General features: G+C 38.6%; 1 protein-coding gene across 1 annotated transcript in view; it reads left to right on the forward strand.

The window, feature by feature from the left end:
• Positions 1-24,939, forward strand: part of LOC108708680 (LHFPL tetraspan subfamily member 6 protein) — a 123,278-nt gene extending 98,339 nt beyond the window's left edge. Inside the window, exons 3-4 of the mRNA XM_018247623.2 lie at positions 11,050-11,148; positions 21,821-24,939. Of these exons, the coding sequence (XP_018103112.1) occupies positions 11,050-11,148; positions 21,821-21,939 (218 nt within the window). The 3' untranslated portion in view covers positions 21,940-24,939. The remainder of the gene's footprint in view (positions 1-11,049; positions 11,149-21,820) is intronic.
• Positions 24,940-25,247: the final 308 nt, after the last annotated feature.

Consider the following 25,247-nt stretch of genomic DNA (forward strand, 5'->3'; position numbering starts at 1 on the left):
CACTATTTTGGAATAGGCCGAACCCCCGAATCCTTTGCGAAAGATTTGGCCGAATCCAAACCCTAATTTGCATATGCAAATCAGTGAGGGGGAGGGCCGGCACAAGGATTTGGCCCAAACCGAATCCTGCTTAAAATGGCCGAATCCTAGTAGAATAACTGAAGAACTGTAGAATCCTGGATTCGGTGCATCCCTACCCTACATATATTTTCCCTGTCTGTGTGTGTTATCTGCTTCTTTAGAACCAACTGCACTAAAAGTTGTAAAAATGGAATTTCATGGCATACTAAAAACCTAGTATATCAGCCCAAATAGGATATATGTATATAGTATGTACCTGTGCAATGGATGTTTATGGTCCTTTTTATAATTTAAACACTTTGTTATGCAGGTAATAGTTCCTAGTGTACTGTAAAATAAATAGTCATGAAGCCAGCAAAGGAAAAATTTCCAAAACTGGTCCATGCAGGGCAAAATTAATGTTTTCGGCGGCACAAAATTGCAGGTGACCTCTTGTAGTCCCTCTGTATTACACCACTGGGTCCATGAAAAGCCATTATTTGAATATATCTATATAAAAGCAGACTAAAGCTGGCCATAGATTTTTAAAAGATCAGATCCTGATCGTGAGACCACGATCTTCTCAGAACGATCGTACGAATTTACCATCAACTAAAAAGACCAATTTGCCAGGAAAACAAAGGGGAGCTGCCTGCTTGGCCCTGCAAACATAGATAGATTGCACTGGGACCGACAAAGATTTTTTGACCTGGCCGATCAATTTCCTGACAGATGTCGGCTGAAAAATCGTAAGATGTTCGATCGTTCGAATCCCACTAACCGCACGATAATTTCGAAGGATTGGTCGGGCTTTCCTAAAATCGGTCGTTCGGCAAGAAGAATCGTCGCGTCTATGGGGAGCTTAAATTAGACAACTGGATCTGAGCGTGTCTCTGCCCTAAATCTCTCTGTTACAATGACAGTTGTACTGTTTGTCTTGCTCTCTCTGAATCCCACTTGCTAATTTGTTGTTACTTCTGCAGAGTTTGTCTACAAGAATGTCCCCTAAGTGACAAACTGCTTTGCTTCTGTGTATGCTATCCTTACCTGAGCCAATTTATTATACCGGCTGGAAATCTATATACAGGCTCAGTAAACAAACATCAGTAAATGACAAACATTTTTAAAAGTCTTATTTTACTTCCGAAACTTGGTAAATCAAAGGCCTTATTTAGTGCCCGTTGGAATGTCTCAATGTACAAGTGTTGCAATCAAACGTATGAGATGTGCCTGTGGATCAGATGCTTTAAGCCCTTTGAGACAGGAGATTGACTAGATTGGTACTGTCTGCGAGCAAGAGATGAAACTGTTTCTCCCTGGCGAAAGGAAGATAAGATTTTATTTCTAGTGGCAGATCAGGGCACACAGTTTCCACATAATTATGCTTTTGGAAAGATGAAAGCTGGATGGTTTCTTATTTTTCATTTTTTAGACAGGGAATTCACTGTGTAGTTGATATATATATATATATATATATATATATATATATATATATATATATATATATATATATATAAAATATATATATATATATATATATAAAAATATATATATATATATATAAAATATATATATATATATATATATATATATAAAAATATATATATATATATATATATATATATAAAAATATATATATATATAAATATATAAATATATATATATATAAATATATATATATATATATATATATATATATATATAAATATATATATATATATATATATATATATAGGTATGTGATCCTTTATCCAGAAAGCTCCCAATTGCAGAGTGCCCATCTCTCATAGACTCCATTTTATCCCAATAATCCACTTTTTGATTTCCTTTTTCTGTGTAGTAATTACACAGTACCTTGTACTTGTTCCAAACTAAGATACAATTAATCCATATTGGAAGCAAAACCAGCCTATTGGGTTTATTAAATGATTGCTTAGCAGTCTTAAAGTATGGAGATCCAAATTACAGAAAACTCCCTTATCCGGAAACCCCCGGTCCCAAGCATTCTGGATAACAGGTCCCATACCTTAATATACACAAAAGTATAACTTTCATATACTAGAAGGTGATTTTTAATGATGCCTTAAATTACACAGTATAACTATAGAGGCATGTTGCTGTTGCCTGAATTCTCTTCATTGGGATTAACCTTTTTATGTTGCTGCAAATGAGCTAACATTCAAATAAGGCTACACAAGGGCCAATACAGTAAAAGCCTGATTTAATCGTTTCTGGGGCATTCGGAAAAAAAACATAACATCGGAGAAAACATAAATGTGGGTATGTGGAAACAGAAGGTAAAATGGTGTAAAACTATAAAAAAAAATGTAAATGCGAGAAAACTCACATAAATGGGGTAAAATTACTATGTAAAATGCAGAATAACTTACTTAAAGTCCAGGAAATGCTCCTTTTGAAATGCATTAGAACATGAACACGATTGGACTTTAAAATCATGGCTTTGCTTTATACTCCACGTTATTCTGCACAAGGCACCAGGCAAATGCAAAATTTTTATTGTACAGGTATAGGATCCCTTATCCGGAAACCCGATATCCGGAAAGCTCCGAATTACGGAATGGTTGTCTCCCATAGACTCCATTTTATCCAAATAATCCAAATTTTTAAAAATGATTTCCTTTTTCTGTGTAATAATAAAACAGTAGCTTGTACTTGATCCCAACTTATATTGATCCCTAACAATATAATTAATCCTTATTGAAAGCAAAACCAGCCTATTGGGTTTATTTAATGTTTAAATAAATTTCTAGTACACTTAAGGCATGAAGACCCAAATTACGGAATGATCCGTTATCCGGAAAACCCCAGGTCCCAAGCCTTCTGGATAACAGGTCCCATACCTGTATATTTATTTATTGTACATGTATTGTTTTCTAAATCCTTAAGGTGGCCATACACGGGCCGATAAAAGCTGCCGACAGACTGTGTCGGCAGCTTATTGGCCCGTGTATGGGGGCCCCCGACGGGCTTCCCCGATCGAGATCTGGCCGAAAGTCGGCCAGATCTCGATCGGATGGGACAGAAAATCCCGTCGGATCGCGGCCGCATCTGTTCGTTGATGCGGTCCCGCGATCCGACTGCCCGTTTGCCGAATGGTAGGATCCGATCGTTGGGCCCTAGGGCCCACGATCGGATCTGCCCGATATTGCCCACCTCAAGGTGGGCATATCGGAGGGAGATCCGCTCGCCAAACGAGCGGATCTATCCATGTATGGCCACCTTTAGTTAGATTAACAACACTTTTATATCAAGGGGCGTACCTGTATGTGTGTGTGTGTGTGTATATATACTGTATATATATATATATATATATATATATATATATATATATATATATATATATATACACACACACGTAGGGACCTATAGGATATCCTATCCATATAGAGTTAATCCCCTACTTTCATATGTAGTTCTCTTATCCTTTGTTATTGGGCATAAGCCCTTGCAACAGTTTAAGTGTAACCACCTCACCTATTGGACAAAGAGTGTAATGACACTCCCCTGCTACGCTGCTATATAGTGTCGTGCAGGGAGTGGCCTCTTCCTCTTTGGCTTCTGGTGCTGCTGCTAGGTGTTTCCCATTGAGCCTGGGATCACCATAGGCCCCAGTAAAGCCATTGACCCCAAAGGTTCCTGACACCTTTGGTGCTTAAGTCGGGGACCAGGCAACCCCGTGAACTAGGAACAGCTATCATAGTAAGCTCCTGTAATAGACTCTTTAGGAGAGTGAGACAGAGAGGTGTAGCAGAAAGAGCAGTTGTCGCTCCAACAAGGATTTGTAGAAGAAAGTAGCTTTCCCACAAGGCTTGTTTGCATTTAGAGCAGGTAACTCAGTTGATAGGCATCTAGGTAAGCAAAGGACTACCTGTACCCTACCTAATAGATCCCGATCCCCTCACTGGCCACGTTGGTTAACTGGGAATTGATGTACAACTGTCTCCTGATACCTCAAGGAGTCACATATGTCTGATTATGATCTTTACTTTGTTCCAAGTGATTCCATCTGCTGTATCCTACAAGTATTTGTGAGTAAACCTGAGGTCATTTGCTTTTGTGCATAATAAATCTGTTAACCTGTTTTACTATCCAAGAACCTCCTGGCGTCCAATTCATCTACTTTTGCACTAATTAGCTTGTGGGTTGTAGTTTTACAACATCTTAAAGGGGACGCTTCCATTTGGCGAAGGCTCTGCCCTGGCTGTAGATTCACATGTAACCCATGCTCACTCCACTAGCTGGACACCCTTAACCCTCATTGGCAGGATAGCCCAAGAAAGCGTTAAATTTATATATATATATATATATATATAAAATATATATAGAGGGTAGTGGTACGTGATGTTTCAAAGCAGCAGAGTCTTTCACGCTAGGTTCCGATTGACTTTAACTCAGCTGGCTGCAATGTACAAAAATGTCAATCCTTTTAAAAAGAAACCAGTATATTGGTAGAGCTGCTGGCTAACCTTTTGTTTATATATTCAGTAACTCCATTAGTCCTCACAGCCGAGGGGCTAAGTAGTGTAAATCACAGGCTTTTCAAATCAGCAGCCTCAGCAGCGCAAGTGACAGTGTGGGGTAAATGTGACCCTGACTGCTGAGCTTTTGTACTGTTAGGCGCCCTGATGTTGAAGCTTTTGAATGTTCGCACTGTCCTTGAAAAGGGGCTGCAGAAACGTGAATCTAGTAAGGAATTCAGTGTTCTCTCCAACAAGATATCACATTTGTGCCGTTGGACTCTATAGTCTGCCAAATTATTTTCTAAGACTCAAGCAATTGTTGCAAATTTAGTTTGTATAAATGAGTACCTCTACTGGGTGTCTGTTTGCTCAAGTACAGTAGAGAACATTAAAGACCAGAGATAACAGCAGAATTATCACCAGAGCCAGTTGACTCAACTGCAGCTACTAATTGTGGATATAAGGCACAAATACATTTATTGCCAATATTGCATCTGCACTACAAAAATATAATTTGCAAGTTTTACTAGAGCTAAAATGATCGACTTTCCATGCCAAAACTGTCACCAGTTTCTTTGCCATGCTACCTGGACAGTGCCAATACATAAATTAGGCCACATAATTGTCTAGTGGGTGAGATGTGGGGTCAGAATTTTCAAGGGAAACATTATTTTTTAGAATCATGTTTAAAATGTATATTTTACCTTTAAAAGACAATTTGCATGCCTAAAGATGAAGTTCCTGTTGAGCCATCCATGCCCGGTTACATCTAGATACTCCCCAGTTCTGCCCATTTTCCAACAAATCTCTTTTTGGGTCTACGAAACAGGAGTGTCCTAAAAAATTGGGTTATCAGCACAAGGCAGTGCAATGCCGGCATCTCTCCTGTGTTGATTGAGTCATATATAATGTTTCAGTGATGTGCAAAAGGACAAATACCCCTGTGAAATAGAAAGATATGTACTAGCAGGCTGTTAAGTTTTGACTTTACACATCTAAATTGTTAAAGGAACAGCAACACCAAGAAATGAACATGTCATTAAAATATATACTGTTTCTCTGCACTGGTAAAATTGCTCTGTTTGCTTCAGAAACACTACTTTTTTTTCAAATATAAACAAGCTTGTCTGTCGGAATGGAGGCAATTGGAATAAGGCTAAAAGGCACAGGTTAAATAGCAGATAAGCTCAGTAGAACATCATTTTATTCTACTGAGCTCAGCTGCTATCTGTAATCTGAGTCTTTTCTTCTTTGAAAGCTACATGGCTACACAGCTGCTTATTTTTATACTACTACTGTATAAAACAATAGTGTTGCAAGCATGCCAGATTTATCAGTGCAGGGAAACAGTAAATTATATTTTAATGACTTCAGAACATGTTAATTTTTATACGGACTGTTCCTTAGAGGCTGTCTCCCGCAGTTCTGCATATATACTCATTTACCCAAATATTAAGTGCAGTGGCTTTACTAGGATTTAATTTAAAAGCCCTTTTATCCCGGTTCCTTCATTCTAATAATATCCCGCATGGATTTGTAGTTTGTGACATAATTTTACGCAATTATCTTGATGTCGCACACAGCGAGAGCAGAGGCAGCAGTTCATTAGGTTATGTCGTTCTCTCTATAGCCAGTGACAGTGCGCTGATCCGAATGTTTTACTTTAGTGGCCTGGCCAGTATTCGGGCAGTGTGAGCAGACAGAAGAGCAGCGAGGATGACATGGAACAGATGCTGTTGTTTGGGTGCTGCTTTTTCTCTCACTGCTCTGGGTGTACAAGGGTTCCAGCTGAGAATTGCTGAATTAATGATTATAGGATTATTCTGTGAGTTTGGCCTGTCTCTCTTGCTTAGTCTGGGACTTCTCAGATTCTCATGCAGTATTCATATTTCCATCTGCACACAAAGTGGGGATTTCATAACGCTGGGGCCTTTCATAATCAGTGGAATAGGCCACATAGGATTCCTCACGTGTCCTCATGTTTATTGCTGCCCGGCAGCTGTTGCTCACGTTACACAAGGACTAAATGCTCCCCATCATTCGTCTCTTCTTACATAATATTTTAATAAATGGACAAAATGGTCTTGAGCAATTTTTGGAGAATTCTCTTAGCAGGCTGGCCCAGGCCTGACAACAGGGAGAGCGGCAGTGAAGTTAATGGGTGGATGAGGTGGAATGGCAGTAGCAGGGAATTACTATATTGTAATGCTTAAATGTGCTGCTTTAGTTATTTCTGTCCCCTCATTGTACGGGTACAGCAAGTGCACTAAGAATAACAGATGGACATCAGATTTTTGTCTGTCAGAATCTAGACAAAACAAAGCTCATACATTTCTATATTCCCAAATAAGCATGAGGGAGAGAGTAGCAGCAGCAGCTGAATGGTACTACAAGGAAGTAGGAGGAGGGGCAATCAGACAGCAGGGAGGAAGCTGCATCTTCTGATTGGCTATTGATCTATGCTCTGATTGGTATATATCTCTGTCAGTAGAAAGATGAGGGAAACAGTAGCTGGGACAGTGTCCTGCTGGAGTGTTCTCTTAGCCAGTCCCTGTTTAAGGTGCTAGTTTTTAGATTTCAACTGTCAAATAAACTTATCCCCTGCTGTCCTACCACAAATCTCCTCCCAAAAAGATGGCTGCTTTCCCTTGACACACATACACACATTGTGTCTTCTAATGAATACAAGAACACGTTTTTTATCACCAAGTCATTTTGAAACCTGGAGTCTGTAATGGAGATTTCATTGAAGTCTAAAACCTGCACTAATTAGAAAGCATTAAGCAAAGTTAAACAAAGCAGCTCTGACTACGGCAAAGTGTGAAATATTAACTGCTCTGATCATATTTATTAAGTTTTTCCAATTTTTAGCTTGATAATGAGAGATAAAGAGAATTCTGACATGGCTGTTGATGCACAAAGTTCCAGTTAATGCCCTCCTGTGGCCCCAGGCTTTATTTGTGCAGGGTATCTAGGCTGGCTTTGCCATCTTCTGCTAAGTCCTAATTAACCTTTAACCATGGTAGGCTGCCGACTGTGTAAAATTCTCAACCCTTTAATATAAGCAGTTGTATCCTTACTCCTGTTCTCTGACCTCTTGTATAATTATTAAGTAGTGCAAGTATTTCCTCTACCATCAAATGATTAGCATATTAATGTCTCTTATTTACCTTGATATATATATATATATATATATATATATATATATTATAATACTATTACTGTATATAGATAATTAAGTAGTGCAAGTATATCATCAAATCATTAGCATATTAGTGTCTCTTATTTACCTTGAGATATATATATATATATCTATCTATCTATATATATATATATATCTATATATATATATATATATATATATATATATATATATATATATATATATATATATAGAGAGAGTCAATGGAGGAGCCGGCACTCTCGTCAAACGGTTCAACATTGCCTGGGTGCAGTGTCCAAAATTATTGAAGTATTCATCCCACAAAGAAGGTCCGCACTCTCAGGACTTAAATTGAAATAAAAATGTTTTATTGACAAAACGACTAACGTTTCGGCCTCTCCGAGGCCTTTCTCAAAGTGACATAGGCTATACAAAAATGCATTATATACCTATGATGGCGGGAGAAAGAACTTAATTGGCTAACGTCATCATCATCATCACTATGCGTCAAAATGTTAAATGACATAAAGCATTTCTATGTAGTTACTAAACAAATCAAACAAATCCACATTTATGTTAAAACCCCTTGTTAGGCGAACCACAAAGTTAAAATTAAAATCATGTATTTTGTAACACTTGTTAATCCTTCATTGTAACTCTCTGTAATACAATATATATATATTGAATAAAGTACCCCCTCTTGTAAAATATACCAGTAAGGCTATTATAATTTACAGAGGAGTTTCATGACCATATAAAAGTAGGAGGCTGAAGGCCGAGTATTTTTATACAGGTCATGGAACTCCGAGGTAACTTCTAATATCCTTATATAAATATATAATACACAAAAGCCATGAATATCCTGTAAATTATATCCTTATAAACGGTGAGTTCTGATGTCATCAGTTATAAACGGTGAGTTCTGATGTCATTTCTGTCACATGACTCATTGAAATTTGTGTATTATAATAAATAAAGTACCCCCAGTTGTAAAATATGAGGATATTAGAAGTTACCTCGGAGTTCCATGACCTGTATAAAAACACTCGGCCTTCGGCCTCGTGTTTTTATATGGTCATGAAACTCCTCGGTAACTTATAATATCCCTATATTTTACAAAAGGGGGTACTTTATTCACTATATAATATCCTTATATAAAAAAATGTCTCTTATTTACCTTGAGATAGATATATATATATCTAATACTATTACTGTATATACTTAATTATTAAGTAGTGCAAGTATTTCCTGTATTATCAAATCATTAGCATATTAATGTCTCTTATTTAACTTTAAATATATATAATACTATGTCTGTATATACTTATTTATTAAGTAGTGCAAGTATTTCCTGTATCATCAAATCATTAGCACATTAGTATCTTTTATTTACCTTGAGATATATATAAATAGATATGGTATCCAGAAACCCGTTATCCAGGAAGCTCTGAATTACAGAAAGGTTATCTCACATAGACCAAAATTCACTAAAGGACGAAGCGCCTATCGCTAGCGTGGATTCGCCAGCGTAGCGCAATTCCGTTAATCCGCCGATTCACTAACGGACGCTGGCTTAAATTCGCTAGTGTTACTTCGCACCCTTACGCCTGATGAATATGCGCAACGGACGTAACTACGAAAATTCACTAACGTGCACATTTTTCTGAACGCCAGACTTCCTTCGCCACCTCAGACCAGGCGAAGTGCAATAGAGTATATAGGAATTGCTTCCAAAAAAGTTAAAAAATTTGGCGTTTTTTCTTTTTTTATGGGTGATAGGCTGAAAAAGATCTAAATTTTTTTTGGGGCTCCCCTCCTTCCCCCCTACATTTCCTAACTCATGGCACCTTAACTATACAGTGGGCACATGTGTAGGGCAAAATAAAAAATTTATTTGCTGTTTTGAAGGTTTCCCAGGCTTGTGTAGTGATGCTTCATATACCTCCATTGTAACTTCAATTTGGTGCCGTATGCAAATTAAGCATCGCTAGCGTAACTTCGCTTTGCTTGGCGAATTAACGCTAGCGCAACTTCGCAACCTTACGCTTCCCCTGAGCGCAACTTCGGATTTTAGTGAATTTGCGTAGCGCTGGCGAAAATACGCCTGGTGAAGTGCGGCAAAGTGGACGCTGGCGAATTTGGGCCATAGACTCCATTATAATCAAAGAATAATCAAAAAAATTAATTCCTTTGTCTCTGTAATAATAAAACAGTACCTTGTACTTGATCCCAACTAAGATATAATGAATCCTTATTGGAGGCAAAAGAAGCCTGCTGGGCTTATTAAATGTTTATTTGATTTTTAAGGAGACTTGAGGTATGTAGATCCAAATTACAGAAAGATCCCTTATATAAAAAAAAAACCCAGGTTCCAAGCATTCTGGATAACCGGTCCCATACATATATATATATACATTTTCCTTGACCTTTATCAAGATATTAATCTGATTTTTTTAATATATTTATAGTATATATATATATATATATATATATATATATATATATATATATATATATATATATATATATATATATATACTATAAATATATAAAAAAAATCCGATTATAATCTTGATAAAGGTCAAGGAAAATGTTTTACTGCAATCATATTTTCAAAATGGGAATTATCCCAGCCTCAAGTTCTCCATTGCTTTTCTTTTGTAACTCCATATATACCTTATTTTTGACATTTATGATGCATTCAAGACACCTATAAATGGTAACGAAAGTCAAGAATAAATAGGGTTGTTGCAATTGCTTTTGGTACAGCAGCAGATCTGTCAAGTGTCATGTAATTTTAAGAAATGTCCCCCAGCTTTCATGCAGGGAGAGCAGAAAATCAGGAAAACAAGGGGGGGACAAAGGAGGGTATAAAGTGCCCTTTTATAACCTCTTTTTTGTTCTTTAAAGTTTTCATCGTCCTGACATTTTGGGATCCAGATATTGACCTGTGTCAGTAGCTAACATTAAATGTACTATTTATATTTATCTTGTAAAATAATGTAGATTCCAGGTTCCTGTCTGCCAGTAATCTGTTGGTCAATTTCCTGGTCAAAGGGAAACTGACTCTTCCTCCACTCAGCTGGTGTTTTGGGCACCAGGCCTGGGATAAAGAGCAGTCTGAACCAGGTGGTAGTGGTTATGGTGGGATGGGAGATCTGATCCTTTGCCCTAAGTAATTTTCCTATATATTAGATGAAAATTTTAAGTGGTTTTAATATTGTAAAATGTAAATGTAACTGCAATTGAAATAATTATTTTTATCCTCATCTACATTGTTTTCAGTAGTCAATATTGTCAATAGTAGATGTGTCACTAGCACTAAAGCACTGTATCTTGTTACAGGGTTGCTGATTGGAGCTGGTTGTGCCTTGTATCCTCTGGGGTGGGACAGTGAGGAGGTGCGGCAGGCATGTGGGAACCTGTCAGAGCAGTTTGAATTGGGTAAGTACACTAAAATCCTATCCTCGTAACAGGTTGATGCAGAGTAGTAATGAAGTCTTCTGTGCATAGCAGCCCACCACTGCCGACATTAAAAATAGGTGTACAGTACAGAGTTGGTGCTCCGTCAAGCCGTCCCAGCTGTATAAATCAATAGCAAATTTAACTTTGGAGAATCCATCAATCATGCAGTCATCTTTTTATTGAATATGCATATGAGATGGTATATGGCATACAAGGAGTTTTGATTCAATCACCGCTTATTCCATGTAATTGCAAACTGTGCCTTATGTTATTTACATTATACAGATATTAGATCCCACACCTGGTAATCCTTTGAAATGCAAAAGGCAATTTTATGTATTCTATTTTAATTTGTTAATTGCACTCAGATGAGGATCTTAAGCCCTAGTAAAGCAACATTTTTTAGGAGATATGTTTCATTTGTGCCATCACTTTATGTCAGCAGCGGGAATGTGATGTGCTAACATTAGTGCAAACTAGATAAATGGCTGGCTGGATAAAAGAGAGGAGAGAGATAAGAGTTTATTGAAACAGGCACAGTGTTATCCCCAAGCAATTATCCCTGTCACTTGCCTGCCACTCATTACAAGTGTAAATATGCATAAACTGGATTAACAAAGAGCTGCTTTATCTCTAGAATATCTGAACCTGCCGATAATAATAAAGTCATTAAAAGGAGCACAAGCACATTTAAAGGGAAACAACAGTTTTGTGGAAAAATGATAAAATATTTTTATACTGATTTATTTGTCCAGTTATTTGTTGATAATAGTTTATCAACACTGTGAAATATCTCATTGTCAGTGTTAGTTATTTTTTTATATGTTCCTTTATACATATGAATGGGAGTTGACATGTTATCCTGTATTGTCTGCACTTTCTACTGTGGAGATGATACAGTCAAGGCGTCATCACCTACTATTCAGTAAATACAAATATTCAGTTGGAGAGAAAAACTATGCCATTATAATTTACAATTTATTTAAAGGTGCCTAAATATAAAAACGAACCCTATTAAAAACCAGGTTGGTCTTTAGAACACTACATAGTAGGTATTGGATGGAAACTAGAGGCATAATGGAGAGCAAGTGGAAAGTCTACAGCACCCACCAATAAATCATATTTTTAGCTTTATGTGATATTTAGGTATATACCAAGGTAAGCATGCTAGACCTTTAACTAGGCATGCACCGAATCCACTATTTTGGATCCGGCCGAACCTATGAATCCGGGCGAATTTCGAACTGCATATGCAAATTAGGGGTGGGAAGGGGAAACCATTTTTTCATTCCTTGGTTTTTTTTTTGACAAAAAGTCACGAGATTTCCCTTCCTGCAGCTAATTTGCATATGCAAATTAGGACTCGGATTCGGTTCAGCCAGGCAGAAGGATTAGGCCGAATCTGAATCTTGCTGAAAAAGACCGAAACCTGAATTTGTTACATCTCTACCTTTAACCCACAAGAACCATTCTAACTTAAGCTGCATGATTAGATATATTATATACAAAAGGCATAGAACTGGAAGAGAGTAAAGCTTGGCATACATTGCAAGATCTGATTGTTGGGTAAGGTCAACAAATAAGTGGATTTTTGCCATAATATGACCACACCATCAAAAAAGAGGCTTATGCAGACCTATCTGGACCTATCAATGGCCCAATGCATTCCTCGACCAATTAAAATTTCTAACCTACCTGTTAGAAATCTATCTGATCCCCAGCAACAAATTGGTTAGACGGGTAGTGATTTTGGCTCCATGTATGGTCCAGTAGGCTTAAGTCTCATTCTGCAGTAGCTGGGTTGGCAGCTAATGTTGGCGTGTATGGGCAGCTTAACACAAACACTTGTAAATAGTAGAGTTAACTACTTGCATCCCCACTAGAGTGAGTGCATTTGTAACAGCCCAGAAGATAGTGTAAAAACACAGTAAGCAAAGTACTGCATGTATAGAGGGATATTCACATTGTTATCTACAGAGATGAGTCTTCATCATTCTTTCAGTCTCTGGGAGAGGTGGCAAGTGAATTGTGGCTGGAGAGTACATGATTTTAAGTTGAGACAGGGTTCAAATGAGGGAGATTAAAGGAACAGTAACGTCAAAAAATAAAAGTGTTTTAAAGTAATGACAATATAATGCAGTGTTGTCCTGCACTGGTAAAACTGCTGTGTTTGCTTCAGAAACACTACTATAGTTTATATAAATAAGCTGCTGTGTAGCAATGGGGGCAGCCATTCAAAGGAGAAAAGGCTCAGGTTACACAGCAGACAGCAGATAAGCTCTGTCTGTCTAATGGTGTTATCTGTTATCCATTAGTTAACCTGTGCCATATAGCCGTTTTTCAATTTCCGCCATTGCTCCACAGCAGCTTGTTTATATGAACTATAGTAGTGTTTCTGAAGCAAACAGATCAGTTTTACCAGTGCAGGGCAACACTACATGATATTTTCATTACTTTAAAACACTTACATGTTTTGGTGTTACTGTTCCTTTAAGGCTAGGGCCAGACAATGTGGATTCCAGCCTGCAGAGAAACGTAGGCCAAGAATCTGCTCCTCCACTGCTGTTCTGTGCCTGCACCTGAATACATTGCCTCAACTCGGGTGCAGATAGATGCAACAAATTTTGATGATGAAACAGAGATTTTGCAATCTATTCTAAAACCCATTGCGTCTTCCTGCACTCAAACAGAGGCAATGTTCTCAGATGTAGGCACACTGAAAACAGAGCAAAAGTCTAAGAGTGGATTCTTGGCCTGCGTTTCTCCTCAGGCCAAGAGCCACATCATCTGGACCCGGCCTAAATTAAAGGCTGATTTGATAAGATTCATATGCAATGGCACTATAAACTATAAACCTGATAATAAATAATTATAATAATAAATAATTAAAGAAAGACCGTTGCTTGCTGGACAGTGTTTGTTGAGGGAGGAGCTGGCAGATTATATGTATTTTCATGCAGGCCCATGCATTCTGGATGCAGTACAGCAAGCTGGGATGTTCAGAATTATAACAGTTTTTAAAGCAGGAGATCAGTATACATAAGGTTGACCAGCCCGGATCTGCCAGTATATGGACAGCATTACTGTCATTCGTAGTACCTAGCATCCCCATCAACATTCTTCCTCCAAATTTTTTATTGCCTGTGTGCATACAAATGCTTTTGTATGTCGTTTTTAGAAGAAGCAGTAAACACTTCTGTATACAGTAGGGGCCCCCTTCCCAACCACATCACCCATACTCCCCGTGTTCTCCAGTACCTGAGAGTCCAATGCAGAGCTGAACAGTGGGGATGGTTCACACCCTATATGAAAATGAGGGGTAGAATGTTGTGCTATATACCTGCCACACACAGGCACTTCTCTCATAATAGCTATGTGTGCACAACTCTAGGCAAGTGATGAATTATAGATTTGTGAACAAAAATATTTTTAAATCCAGGATTCAGTCTAATCTCAGAAGCTTTTGCCATTTTCGGATTGGGCTGAATCCTTGCTTTTCAACGGAACTGAATGTAAACTCTTGTGAGTTAAAAACAACTGAACTCAACAAGTTTTTTTTCGGCATTTTTGTTTCCCAAATCTGATTATGCAAATCAGGGTTGGGATTCTGACTCAAATTTTTGTTCTAACAAAGTGTTACAGTTCAATAGATTTTTTTGGTAATAATAAAACTTAATCCTCTCTGATGTATATGTTTTGCTTTAAAGGGATACTGTCATGGGAAAAAAAAAAATCAAAATGAATCAGTTAATAGTGCTGCTCCAGCAGAATTCTGCACTGAAATCCATTTTTCAAAAGAGCAAACAGATTTTTTTATATTCAATTTTGAAATCTGACATGGGGCTAGACATATTGTCAATTTCCCAGCTGCCCCAAGTCATGTGACTTGTGCTCTGATAAACTTCAATCACTCTTTACTGCTGTACTGCAAGTTAGAGTGATATCACCCCCCTCCCTTTCCCCCCCCCAGCAGCCAAACAAAAGAACAATGGGAAGGTAACCAGATAACAACTCCCTAACACAAGATAACAGCTGCCTGGTAGATCTAAGAACAACACTCAATAGTAAAAACCCATGTCCCACTGAGACACATTCAGTTACATTGAGAAGGAAAAACAGCAGCCTGCCAGAAAGCATTTCTCTCCTAAAGTGCAGGCACAAGTCACATGACCGGGGGCAGCTGGGAAATTGACAAAATGTCTAGCCCCATGTCGATTTCAAAATTGAATATAAAAAAACCTGTTTGCTCTTTTGTGAAATGGATTTCAGTACAGAATTCTGCTGGAGCACCACCATTAACTGATGCGTGTTTTCCCATGACAGTATACCTTTAAGTTCCGCAAGTAGGGCTGCTCCATAAGAGGCAATTTGTAAGACATTGCAGGAAACCCTTTCCTCCTGGGAAACAGTGATGGATGAAGTATGACAGGCTTGTAATATGGCATTATAATTTTCTTCCTGTCACTCTAAATGACACAGTTCTGTGAATTTTCTTCTTTTGTCTCAGTTGCTGTCAGAAAGAGGGATTTGAAAAAAAACCCTGATATCTTTAGATCTAACAACACGACTGGTGGGTAATTAGGTTAACAATGTGACTTTTAGATGCAAAGCTGTAAAGTCAGATTCGTTGGAGGGTTACCCTGTAATCAGAGCTTGGATTTCTCTCACCTGGAGATATATACAGTTATAGGATCTAGCATTTATTAGATCTATTGTCTGTTAAATGCTTGTTCACAAGGTACTTGCAGCTATATATTGCCTAGTTCCAATGTACTGGTTCAAGCACTTTTAATAAATTAAGGCTTATTTATGAATCCAAATGCAAAGTTCTAAAACGGCCACAAAATGAGCATGTTGATGCAATTCAGAAAGGTATTTACATCCATACGTACTGCTTTGCACCAATGTGCCCCTTGAGCGTGGGCCCAAATGAACACAAGGGAACCATGGCATTACTATTATCCTGGATCTGGCAGTAAATACAGGGTTCCATTAGCAGGTTGTATCAATAGCTGCAGTTGACTTTTTATCAGACGCTAATGCCATTATTAACACTGTGTGCCAGATATTGTTCTATTCCAACTGAAATGCATGGGGTGCAAACTGTGTGCTGCAACTACCAAATCAGTCCAACTCTAGGCTTACTATTTTAGTGGGAATTTTAGAAGCAATATGTCCTTGCTTGTGTAACGTTCAAAAGGGAAATATTGGGTCGGTTGGCTTGATACCGAGCAGGGTGGCAACATAAACTCATGCTGTCACCAAAAGTCACCTTATACAAAAAGTTAGCTAAACTAAATACAGCTGAGACACACAAAAATAGCTCAGGGGGCTCACCTAACAAATCCGGAATGGGCAAAACTAAAAAACTCCACTCCCCACTAAATATAACAGTGTTCTCACAGCACAAGAGAAGCACATAGAACGCACTCAAGATGGCCCCAAAATTCTGACAGCGACTGCTCAGGAAGCGGTCTTCCCAAAAACGACTGAACAAAACAAAGAAAACACACAACCAGTAACAGAAGGTAAACTGAAAGAGTTGCTTAATATTATGTGTAATGCGTTACAAACGCAAATGAAACAGACAATATCAAAAACAAAGACAGAAATAAGGGGGCTAGGAGAAAGGATTGCCCATTTAGAAAACAAAGCTGAAGGAACTCTTAACAGTTCATAATCAAGTAGTAGATATCTGCACCAATTTGGAAGATGAATTGTCCTTGTGACAGAAAATAGTAATTGATCTAGAAGAACTTTCCGATAGGAACAATATATGCTTGAGAGGTATTTCTAAGGTTATTAAAGGCCAAGATCTGATTTTTGACCGTGCACATGGGTTACCAAAACCTCACAATGCTCCAAATCTGGCACCACGAGATGTAATAGCAAGATTTCATTTTTTTGATATGAAAGATGCTTTCCTCAGAGAATTTAGAAATGAGGAGATGCCAGCCCGATTCAAACATTTGCAGATTTATCAGCTGCTACTTTAGCCCAAAGCAAAGAATTTGCAGACTCCACAACACTACTCAGGGCTAATAACATACTACATAAATGGGGTTTCCACACAAAACTAATTGTAGCCGGGAATGGCATTACCATTGTGCTGAATTCACCTGAAGAGGCACAGATCATTTTATATTTTATGCATTTGCTCCAGAAAAGAAAAAAAGGAGTGACCATCATGATCAATCTCAAAATTACTTTTGAGTTAATACATCTTTTGTGTGACTCTGAGGGCAGGTATTTCATATTTGTAAACTAAACAATGAACTGTTTACTCTGTGTAACCTATATGCTTCACGCATTTAATTCCTCTTTAACAAAATCCATAATCAAAAGTAGGGATGCACTGAATCCACTATTTGGGATTTGGCCAAATCCTTGGTGAAAGATTCGGCCGAATACCGAACCGAATCTGAATCCTAATTTACATATTTAAATTAGGGGCAGGAAAGGAAAAAGTGGAAAAAATTCTTCTTTTGTGATCAAAAGGCATGTGATTTCCCTACCGCCCCTAATTTACATATGCAAATTAGGATTTTTATTCGGTTCGCCAGGCACAAGGATTCGGCCAAATCCGAATCCTGCTGAAAAAGGCCGAATCCTGGATTCGGTGCATCCCTAATCAAAAGCAGGGATTTGCTGTCATAGGTGGAGATTTCAATCTCATCCTAGATCCAAAATTGGATAGTGCATCAACTTATTGCTGCAAATAGCAAACAAAAGCATAGGTATACTCCCTTAGCCAAACTAATACAACAATGTCATTTATATGATTTTTGGAGAACACTCAACCCCAAATCTAGGGATTATACTTTCTATTCACACCCACATGGGGTTAATTCAGGAATAGACTTCTTTTTTGTGGTCAAAAGAGAGCAGATATATCATGGTCAGATCATGCCCCAATAGCAATGCATATAAATGAACCCTCAAATAAAATACTAACAAATAAATGGAGATTAAGGTTATTTACTAAAACTTGTGTTTTTCTCATATTTTACCAGAAACAAACTTGACCTTACTCCCATCCACGAAATTGCGAAGGCAAAAAACATCTTCATATTGTTAAAGGGATCTCTGCCATCGACTGTTACGAGAATTCGACAGGTTTAAGATGGAGTATTTTCCTATTTTTTGCTGCTTTGGGGCATAATACATTTTTAGAGAAATCAAAACTCGACCTTTAATAAATAGACACCTAAATTAATCTTTATTGAATAATACAAAGGATAGGGAATATTACAGTAAATGCTTGAAAGAATAATTTGAGTTCAATTCCTCTTCAGAAACTTCAATTAAATCCCAAAAATAATCCCTCATAAAGCAACAATAGGAGGGATCTTCCTTCAGAAAGCAGCATACTACAAAAAATACATTAGAAAGAACAACTCTGGAAACTAATCTCACTCATCTAGAAACGCAGAATAAGAATAATCCTTCCAAGGCTATAACTCGAGAAATACAAGCAATAAGAGAAAAACTATCAAAAAATGGAACTTTCAAGTCATGTGACTTGTTTATCAGAGCACAAGTCACATGACTTGAGGCAGCTGGGAAATTGACAAGATGTCTAGCCCCATGTCAGATTTCAAAATTGAATATAAAAGAATCTGTTTGCTCTTTTGAGAAATGGATTTCAGTGCAGAATTCTGCTGGAGTAGCACTATTAACTGATGCGTTTTGAAAAAAACATGTTTTCCGATGACAGGATCCCTTTAAGGAAGTTAAAGACCATACGATATTACAAAGCAAACAAAGCAACAGACTACATGGCGAGATATCTAAAGTTAATGCAAGCAATGTATAAAATAAAACATAGCAAATTAGAAAATGGTAAGATCATAACTAACCCTTTAAATATTGCTGAGACGTTTGCCCGGTTTTATACAACCTTTACAATTTGAAAAAAGATAATACAATAATCCAACCCAATCCACAAGATATAGACAAATATTTAGGGGAAGTATGTCGCAATTTCTATGAGATGCGGATTTTACTGAACTCTTTCGTTAGACTTGCCTTCGCCAGCTCAGACCAGGTGAAGAGCATTGGAGTGCATAGATCTTCCTCATTCTTCTGTTACTTACATCATATTTTTAGTGGAAACATTTTCCCAAAGTCCCAAAAAACGCTGACGTCTTTTCCTTTTTCAGAGCAATAGACTGCAAAAGTCCTTATAATGTTTTTTGGGTAACCGGGTTCCCCACTCCATTTTTATAACATATGGAATATTAACTATACACTGGGCTCGCAGAACCTCTAGCAAATTTGCGCTAGGCAGAAATGAAAGCTAGTGCATCTTCGCTTTCAATTGCTCGCAATGCCAAAGTAACGCTAGCGAACATTCACCAGCATTCGGCACCTACGACAAAACTCTGCATTTAAATAAATTAGTGTTGTCTGAGTGAATTTTCGCCTGGCAAAATGTAGCGATGGGTGCGAAGCGGCCGAATTTTCGCCCACGAGTAAATCTGCCCCTAAAAGTTAATTCAAACGTGAACAATCCCTTTAATAAAGGGACACAATCTATTATACAGTAGAGTTCTTGTAGGATAAACTTTACTAAACCCAATCTTTTCCTTTTATGCACTAGCATTCTGCACATATATTACAGTGTTGGCTAGGAAATACTCTGTTCATAGAGGTCTGTTGTTATGTCTGGGAGTTGGGGATCTCAGGTGACCTTTATCTGTAGAAGATGCCAGGGAAGGATTTATTACAACACGTGCTAAAGGCTCAGCTAATTTTCTGGTTAATAATCTTTCTAAATGATTTATGTGAACATTATACAGCTTTGTTGCCCCACAGCCTGTGAAATTGCTGCCCTTATTATCTTTTCTCTTTGTTAGTAAACAGAGTGATTGGGAAATAAGGAGTGTTACATGTCTATAGGTGGTGGAAAAAAATTAATTCAATGATGCCCTCACCAACCGCTGTCATAACTAGAGCTATGCCCACGTGACCTATTATTTCCTCTGACACTCTCCCCAAATGCATCGCTGTTAGAGGCAACAAGGGCATTCCTAGGGTGTGATATATGAAATATGAAATGATATATATCCCTACCAGCCTACCCAACAGACTCAATAGGGTCATGTCCCGGATTATATTTAACTAGGGGTATTCACAGTTTGTAATATGTGAAATACTTTGGTCTCTATTGGGGTAACCATTAGACTCAAGGAGGAGATTCGAGATTGGTTGTAACCCAATCCCAACCTGCACATTTTTTTTTAGAAACAACAGTGGGTAATCAAGTGGTGTAAATTATCAAATCTGGTGGTGTTTCTGGCAATCAGCCATTTGACTCACAGGTTTTTTTTTTGGAGTGTAAGCCATTAACACAGGTGTGCTGCCCCCCCCCCCAACCAGCTGTGCCATTCATTTTAGCTATATATTATAGCCAGTTTAGCTATATTCCAATTACTTTGAAAAATGTAAGTCCATTTCAGTTCAGTCTATATGGCTGGCCAAAATACTCATAGGATTTCCCCATGTTAATATCCAGGATTGTGACATTTTAAGATTAATCACCTTTAATTCACAACTTTAAAGGGTTCGGGCTGAAGGATGGAGCAGTATACTGTATGTGGGCTATACTAAAAGCACACTCACTCAGACTGTTGGTGGAGTCAGTAGGGTCCTAGGTTCGGTCCAAACAGGGAAACGTCTTCATGGAGTATCTTGGGTCATTTATTTTGAACCTGGGTACGAGTGCAAGAGCACTATAGGGTGCAAAAGCATGTTTTTATTTTATTGCTGGCCCGGACTTGCGGAAAGGTCACAAAGGCCTGGGCCTAGGACGGCACATTTTTAGGGATGGCATGCTGCCCAGCCACTTATATATTTCCGGGTTCCTACAGGACACCCCGAAGTGGAGATGCAGGGGGTGCGTCTGAGGCTCGAAGCCAACAAGCACGGATAATATAACCTGAATTTGCATGTGTTGGGGGAGAGGGCATAGGGTGCAAAAGCATGTTTTTATTTTATTGCTGGCCCGGACTTGCGGAAAGGTCACAAAGGCCTGGGCCTAGGACGGCACATTTTTAGGGATGGCATGCTGCCCAGCCACTTCTATATTTCCGGGTTCCTACAGGACACCCCGAAGTGGAGATGCAGGGGGTGCGTCTGAGGCTCGAAGCCAACAAGCACGGATAATATAACCTGAATTTGCATGTGTTGGGGGAGAGGGCGCAGGAGGCAGCCGGCCTTGGGCGCATCTTTTGGAAATCCAGAGCTGTCCTTGTGAGATGCACAAGTTAGGGAGTAGCAGCGGACATACTTACATGCTAGCCCCCATCCTTTTCTCAAGAATACACTGCTGCTAAATGTAGACATTGCTGTATTCATGGGATGAACACATAAATTCAAAGTGCAAACAACATAGTAGATCGTGCCCATTTTAGCGCATTCTAAAACCTTTAGGTAGTAAATTACCCCCTCTATGTTCTTTCCCATGTGTGCATGGTTTTCTTAAGGCTAATTGACTCCAGCTGGTTTGGAATCTCCTTTGCTTCAAATAATAAAATAACATTTAAACAAATGTTACCTGTGATTTAATAGAATGTATTGATATGTTATGTGCTTTATAAGGTGGTTTTAAATCATTGCCCACTAAGCCATTGTTCTTGTTCCTTTCTAGGCACCTGTAGGTTTGGATGGGCTTACTATTGCACCGGAGGTGGAGCCGCGGTTGTCATGCTGATCTGCACCTGGTTGTCTTGTTTCTCCGGCAAGAAGCAAAAGCAATACCCTTACTAAAATCTACCAGCAAAATAAGCGTGCTGTGCTATCAAAGAAAGACTAGCAAGGATCAGAAGGGTAGTTTGTATGGTGCTTTGGCACTTACCAGCAGGACAGTTAACATCATGGTGGAGTGAGCTTTTCACATCTTCACAGCGCACAGTCCTCGCCAATGGACAATTCATTCACATGCACCATATTCAGAGGGCATGTTCTCTAGACTGTGGTTGGTTTCCTCCTGAGGATTTCACAAGCTGTTGAGATGCCAGAATTTATAGAGCCTTGGTGGAAGGAACAACAATCTCACTTTTTATACTTCAGTGAAAGCACAAACCTACTGCAAGAAAGTAGCACAAAGCTGGGCTTTTAATGCTGCCTCCTTTAGCCTGGGAATGTCCAACATGGAAACCTTTAGCCGTCCGAACAGCAGCCACGGCATCATAGGTTGGGCATTTCTGCTTTAGTCCCTTTGACACTAGTGGGGCCACCAGTCCTCCAGCACTATGGGGCAAATATGTAGGGGTCGGGTTGCTAAACCTAGTAAGGGAGATTAGTGCATGTTCCCAGTTATGTAACTGCCCCTTTGGTAGGAGAGGGTATATTTCAGTATTATTCTATTTTCTATTGCTATAATAGCTTCTGTAAAATATTGTTTGGACCATTCTGCACAGTTTTTTTTTCATAATTTCATGTATATGTATCTTGAGGTTAATATATATAACACCTCAGGAGCACAAAGGGCTCCAGTGTATTGTGTAAAAGGGGAAATATGACCATATACTTTTATTAAGAGGAGTTATCGTCCATCTCTTTTATCGATGTGCACAAAATATAATAACAGTTTGTATTGATATATAATTATGAGAACTTTATTTGTCCATAATTACATCTATGCGTTTCGCCATCACCCTTCAGGAAGACGGCCCGAGTGTTGGAGCCAAAACATTGAAAGAAACCACAACTTTTTTCTGTTATATAAGTCCTTGGAGTGTGTTTTTTTTTTTTTTGGTAATGTATTAATATTATATTTAACCAGCACCCAGGCAGCTGTTGCTCACTGGTTTTGAGTGCAGCAGGCAGGACTGGATTAACACACACACACACACACACACCACACACACACACACACACACACACACACACACACACACACACACACACACACACACACACACACACACACACACACACACACACACACACACACACACACACACACACACACACACACACACACACACACACACACACACTTGCCCTGAGTGCATAGATCAGTCATAAACTGGCAATATTATTGGTGCCATATATAGTTAATAAGCATGTACTTCGCATGTACTTCACCACCAGTTAAAAGGAACCCTTCCCTCTTTGTATCAGCGGCGATCCTTGCCATTTCGCCGCCTGATATGGCCTGCACGTCGCTAGTGCAGAGAGCGCAATTGCTCTTTCTGCACTAGAAGAGCTGAATTTCCGGGTTGAAAACCGGAAATTTGGCTCTTAGTTACCAGGAGGGACATTTTTGCTGCCCCTGGCAACCAGGGGGCGGTGCCGCCTGAGGCAAGTGGCTCAACTCGCCTCATTGGTGGAGCGCCCCTGATGGAAATGTTAAGAAATTTTATTTTTCTCTGGCAGGACTTCATTTAATTGATGTAAAGGCATCAGACAACGATTATTCTGTCTGTATCCCATAATTCTAAGTCTATTTTCCTCACACATGTATTGATATATGCTCATTATACTGTTGTAAGTCAAGGATTGGCCTTGCAAAAAAAAAAAACCTGTTAGTTTAAGCCATATGTGTCCGAATCAGCCAGGGTTTAAAGTCCGGACAGGGGAGCAGAGAGTCAGACTGGGTCAGAGGGACACTGGGAAAAAACCTGGTGGCCACTGCTGACCCAGGCCCGATCCCCGCTTGCCCTCCACTGTTGCCCCCCCCAATCACGGTAAAAGTAAGTTTAAGGTGAGTGGCCTTGCACACCCCCAGTCTGACCCTGGGATAGGGTGTTTAGGGGTGGAATTGTAATTTCAAGTGGACAGGCCATGGTCCATGATTGTCCTACTGCAGTGTCAATCAGTAACGTCTGGGTTTCAGTTGTCTGAAAACCAGGCAAGCAGTTTTGAACTGAACAGCCCACACAAAACTAGAAATGTGGCAACCCTAGGCATATCTAAAGGGGCAGTAACACATGCACAAAAATCTGAAGTGCCTCATAGAGTCTGAATCATATCAACAATGCCTTTCAGTACGGCTCGTGAATCTAAATCGGCCCAACTGGCTGATTGAATTAAAAATCGGTATTTAGCATTTTCCAATTGCCTTCAGGAATTATTATCCCAGAGCACCTTAAGGAAACGACTGGTCAGGTATAATGAATCCCATAGAAGGGTACTGGCAGTAGAGATTTCCAGGGTTATCAGTAAAACATAATCTTGTGATTGATCATTGCCATAATCAATATCAGTGATCATTATAGAGGGACAGGATTTGATTGTCTCATAATGAGCATTAGGAAATCAGTGCGGCAAATCAATTAATTTTGCAATCGAACAGCACTAAAAATATCAAGAGAGAGTCGTATGTCAGAGAGAAGAACATAATTGCCATAAATGTATGGAAAACTAAATGGAAGATAACTCCTTATTAATAGGGTATATATCTGACTTCTAACAGGGTTCATTTTTTAATACATTGCAAACAATTTTGACACCCAGGGAGTCACCTGTGTTCTAATTATCCCCATGGGTACAAACCCCTTTATACTTATTACAGTAATAGGTCATATTTGTTGTGTTTCTATAATGCAATACCCTACAGTCTGTATCTGAGTAACCTTAATAATTATGTTATATATAACCATTTCTGGTACTTGCTTTTTTTAAATGCTTATGTTCAGCATAGGCTCCTAGGAACCAGATTTGTCATTATGTTACACTATGTCTATTACCACTTTTGTAAACCACAAGCTGTACTTGGATTATACTATGTTTGTATATTAAAACAATAAAATGTGTATATAATTTTTTTTTCTTTTTGAATGATGGATACTTTTCACTGAATTATATGTGTGTGTGTGTATATATATATATATATATATATATATATATATATATATATATATATATATAACTTTCACAAAAGAGACGGACTCTCGGGGCTTAAAAGATTATAGATAGCTTTAATGCAGGTTACAGACTAATGTTTCGGCCCAACGAGGACTTTCTCAAAGTGCTGACATAGTATTAAAACGAGCCTTATATCTATGTACTGGCGGGAAAAACAGCAGTCACAAATATGACGTGAGAACTAAGCGACTAAGTACATAAAT

Source organism: Xenopus laevis, chromosome 2L (genome assembly GCF_017654675.1).
Source record: "Xenopus laevis strain J_2021 chromosome 2L, Xenopus_laevis_v10.1, whole genome shotgun sequence".
In the NCBI taxonomy this organism is placed as follows: Eukaryota; Metazoa; Chordata; class Amphibia; order Anura; family Pipidae; genus Xenopus; species Xenopus laevis.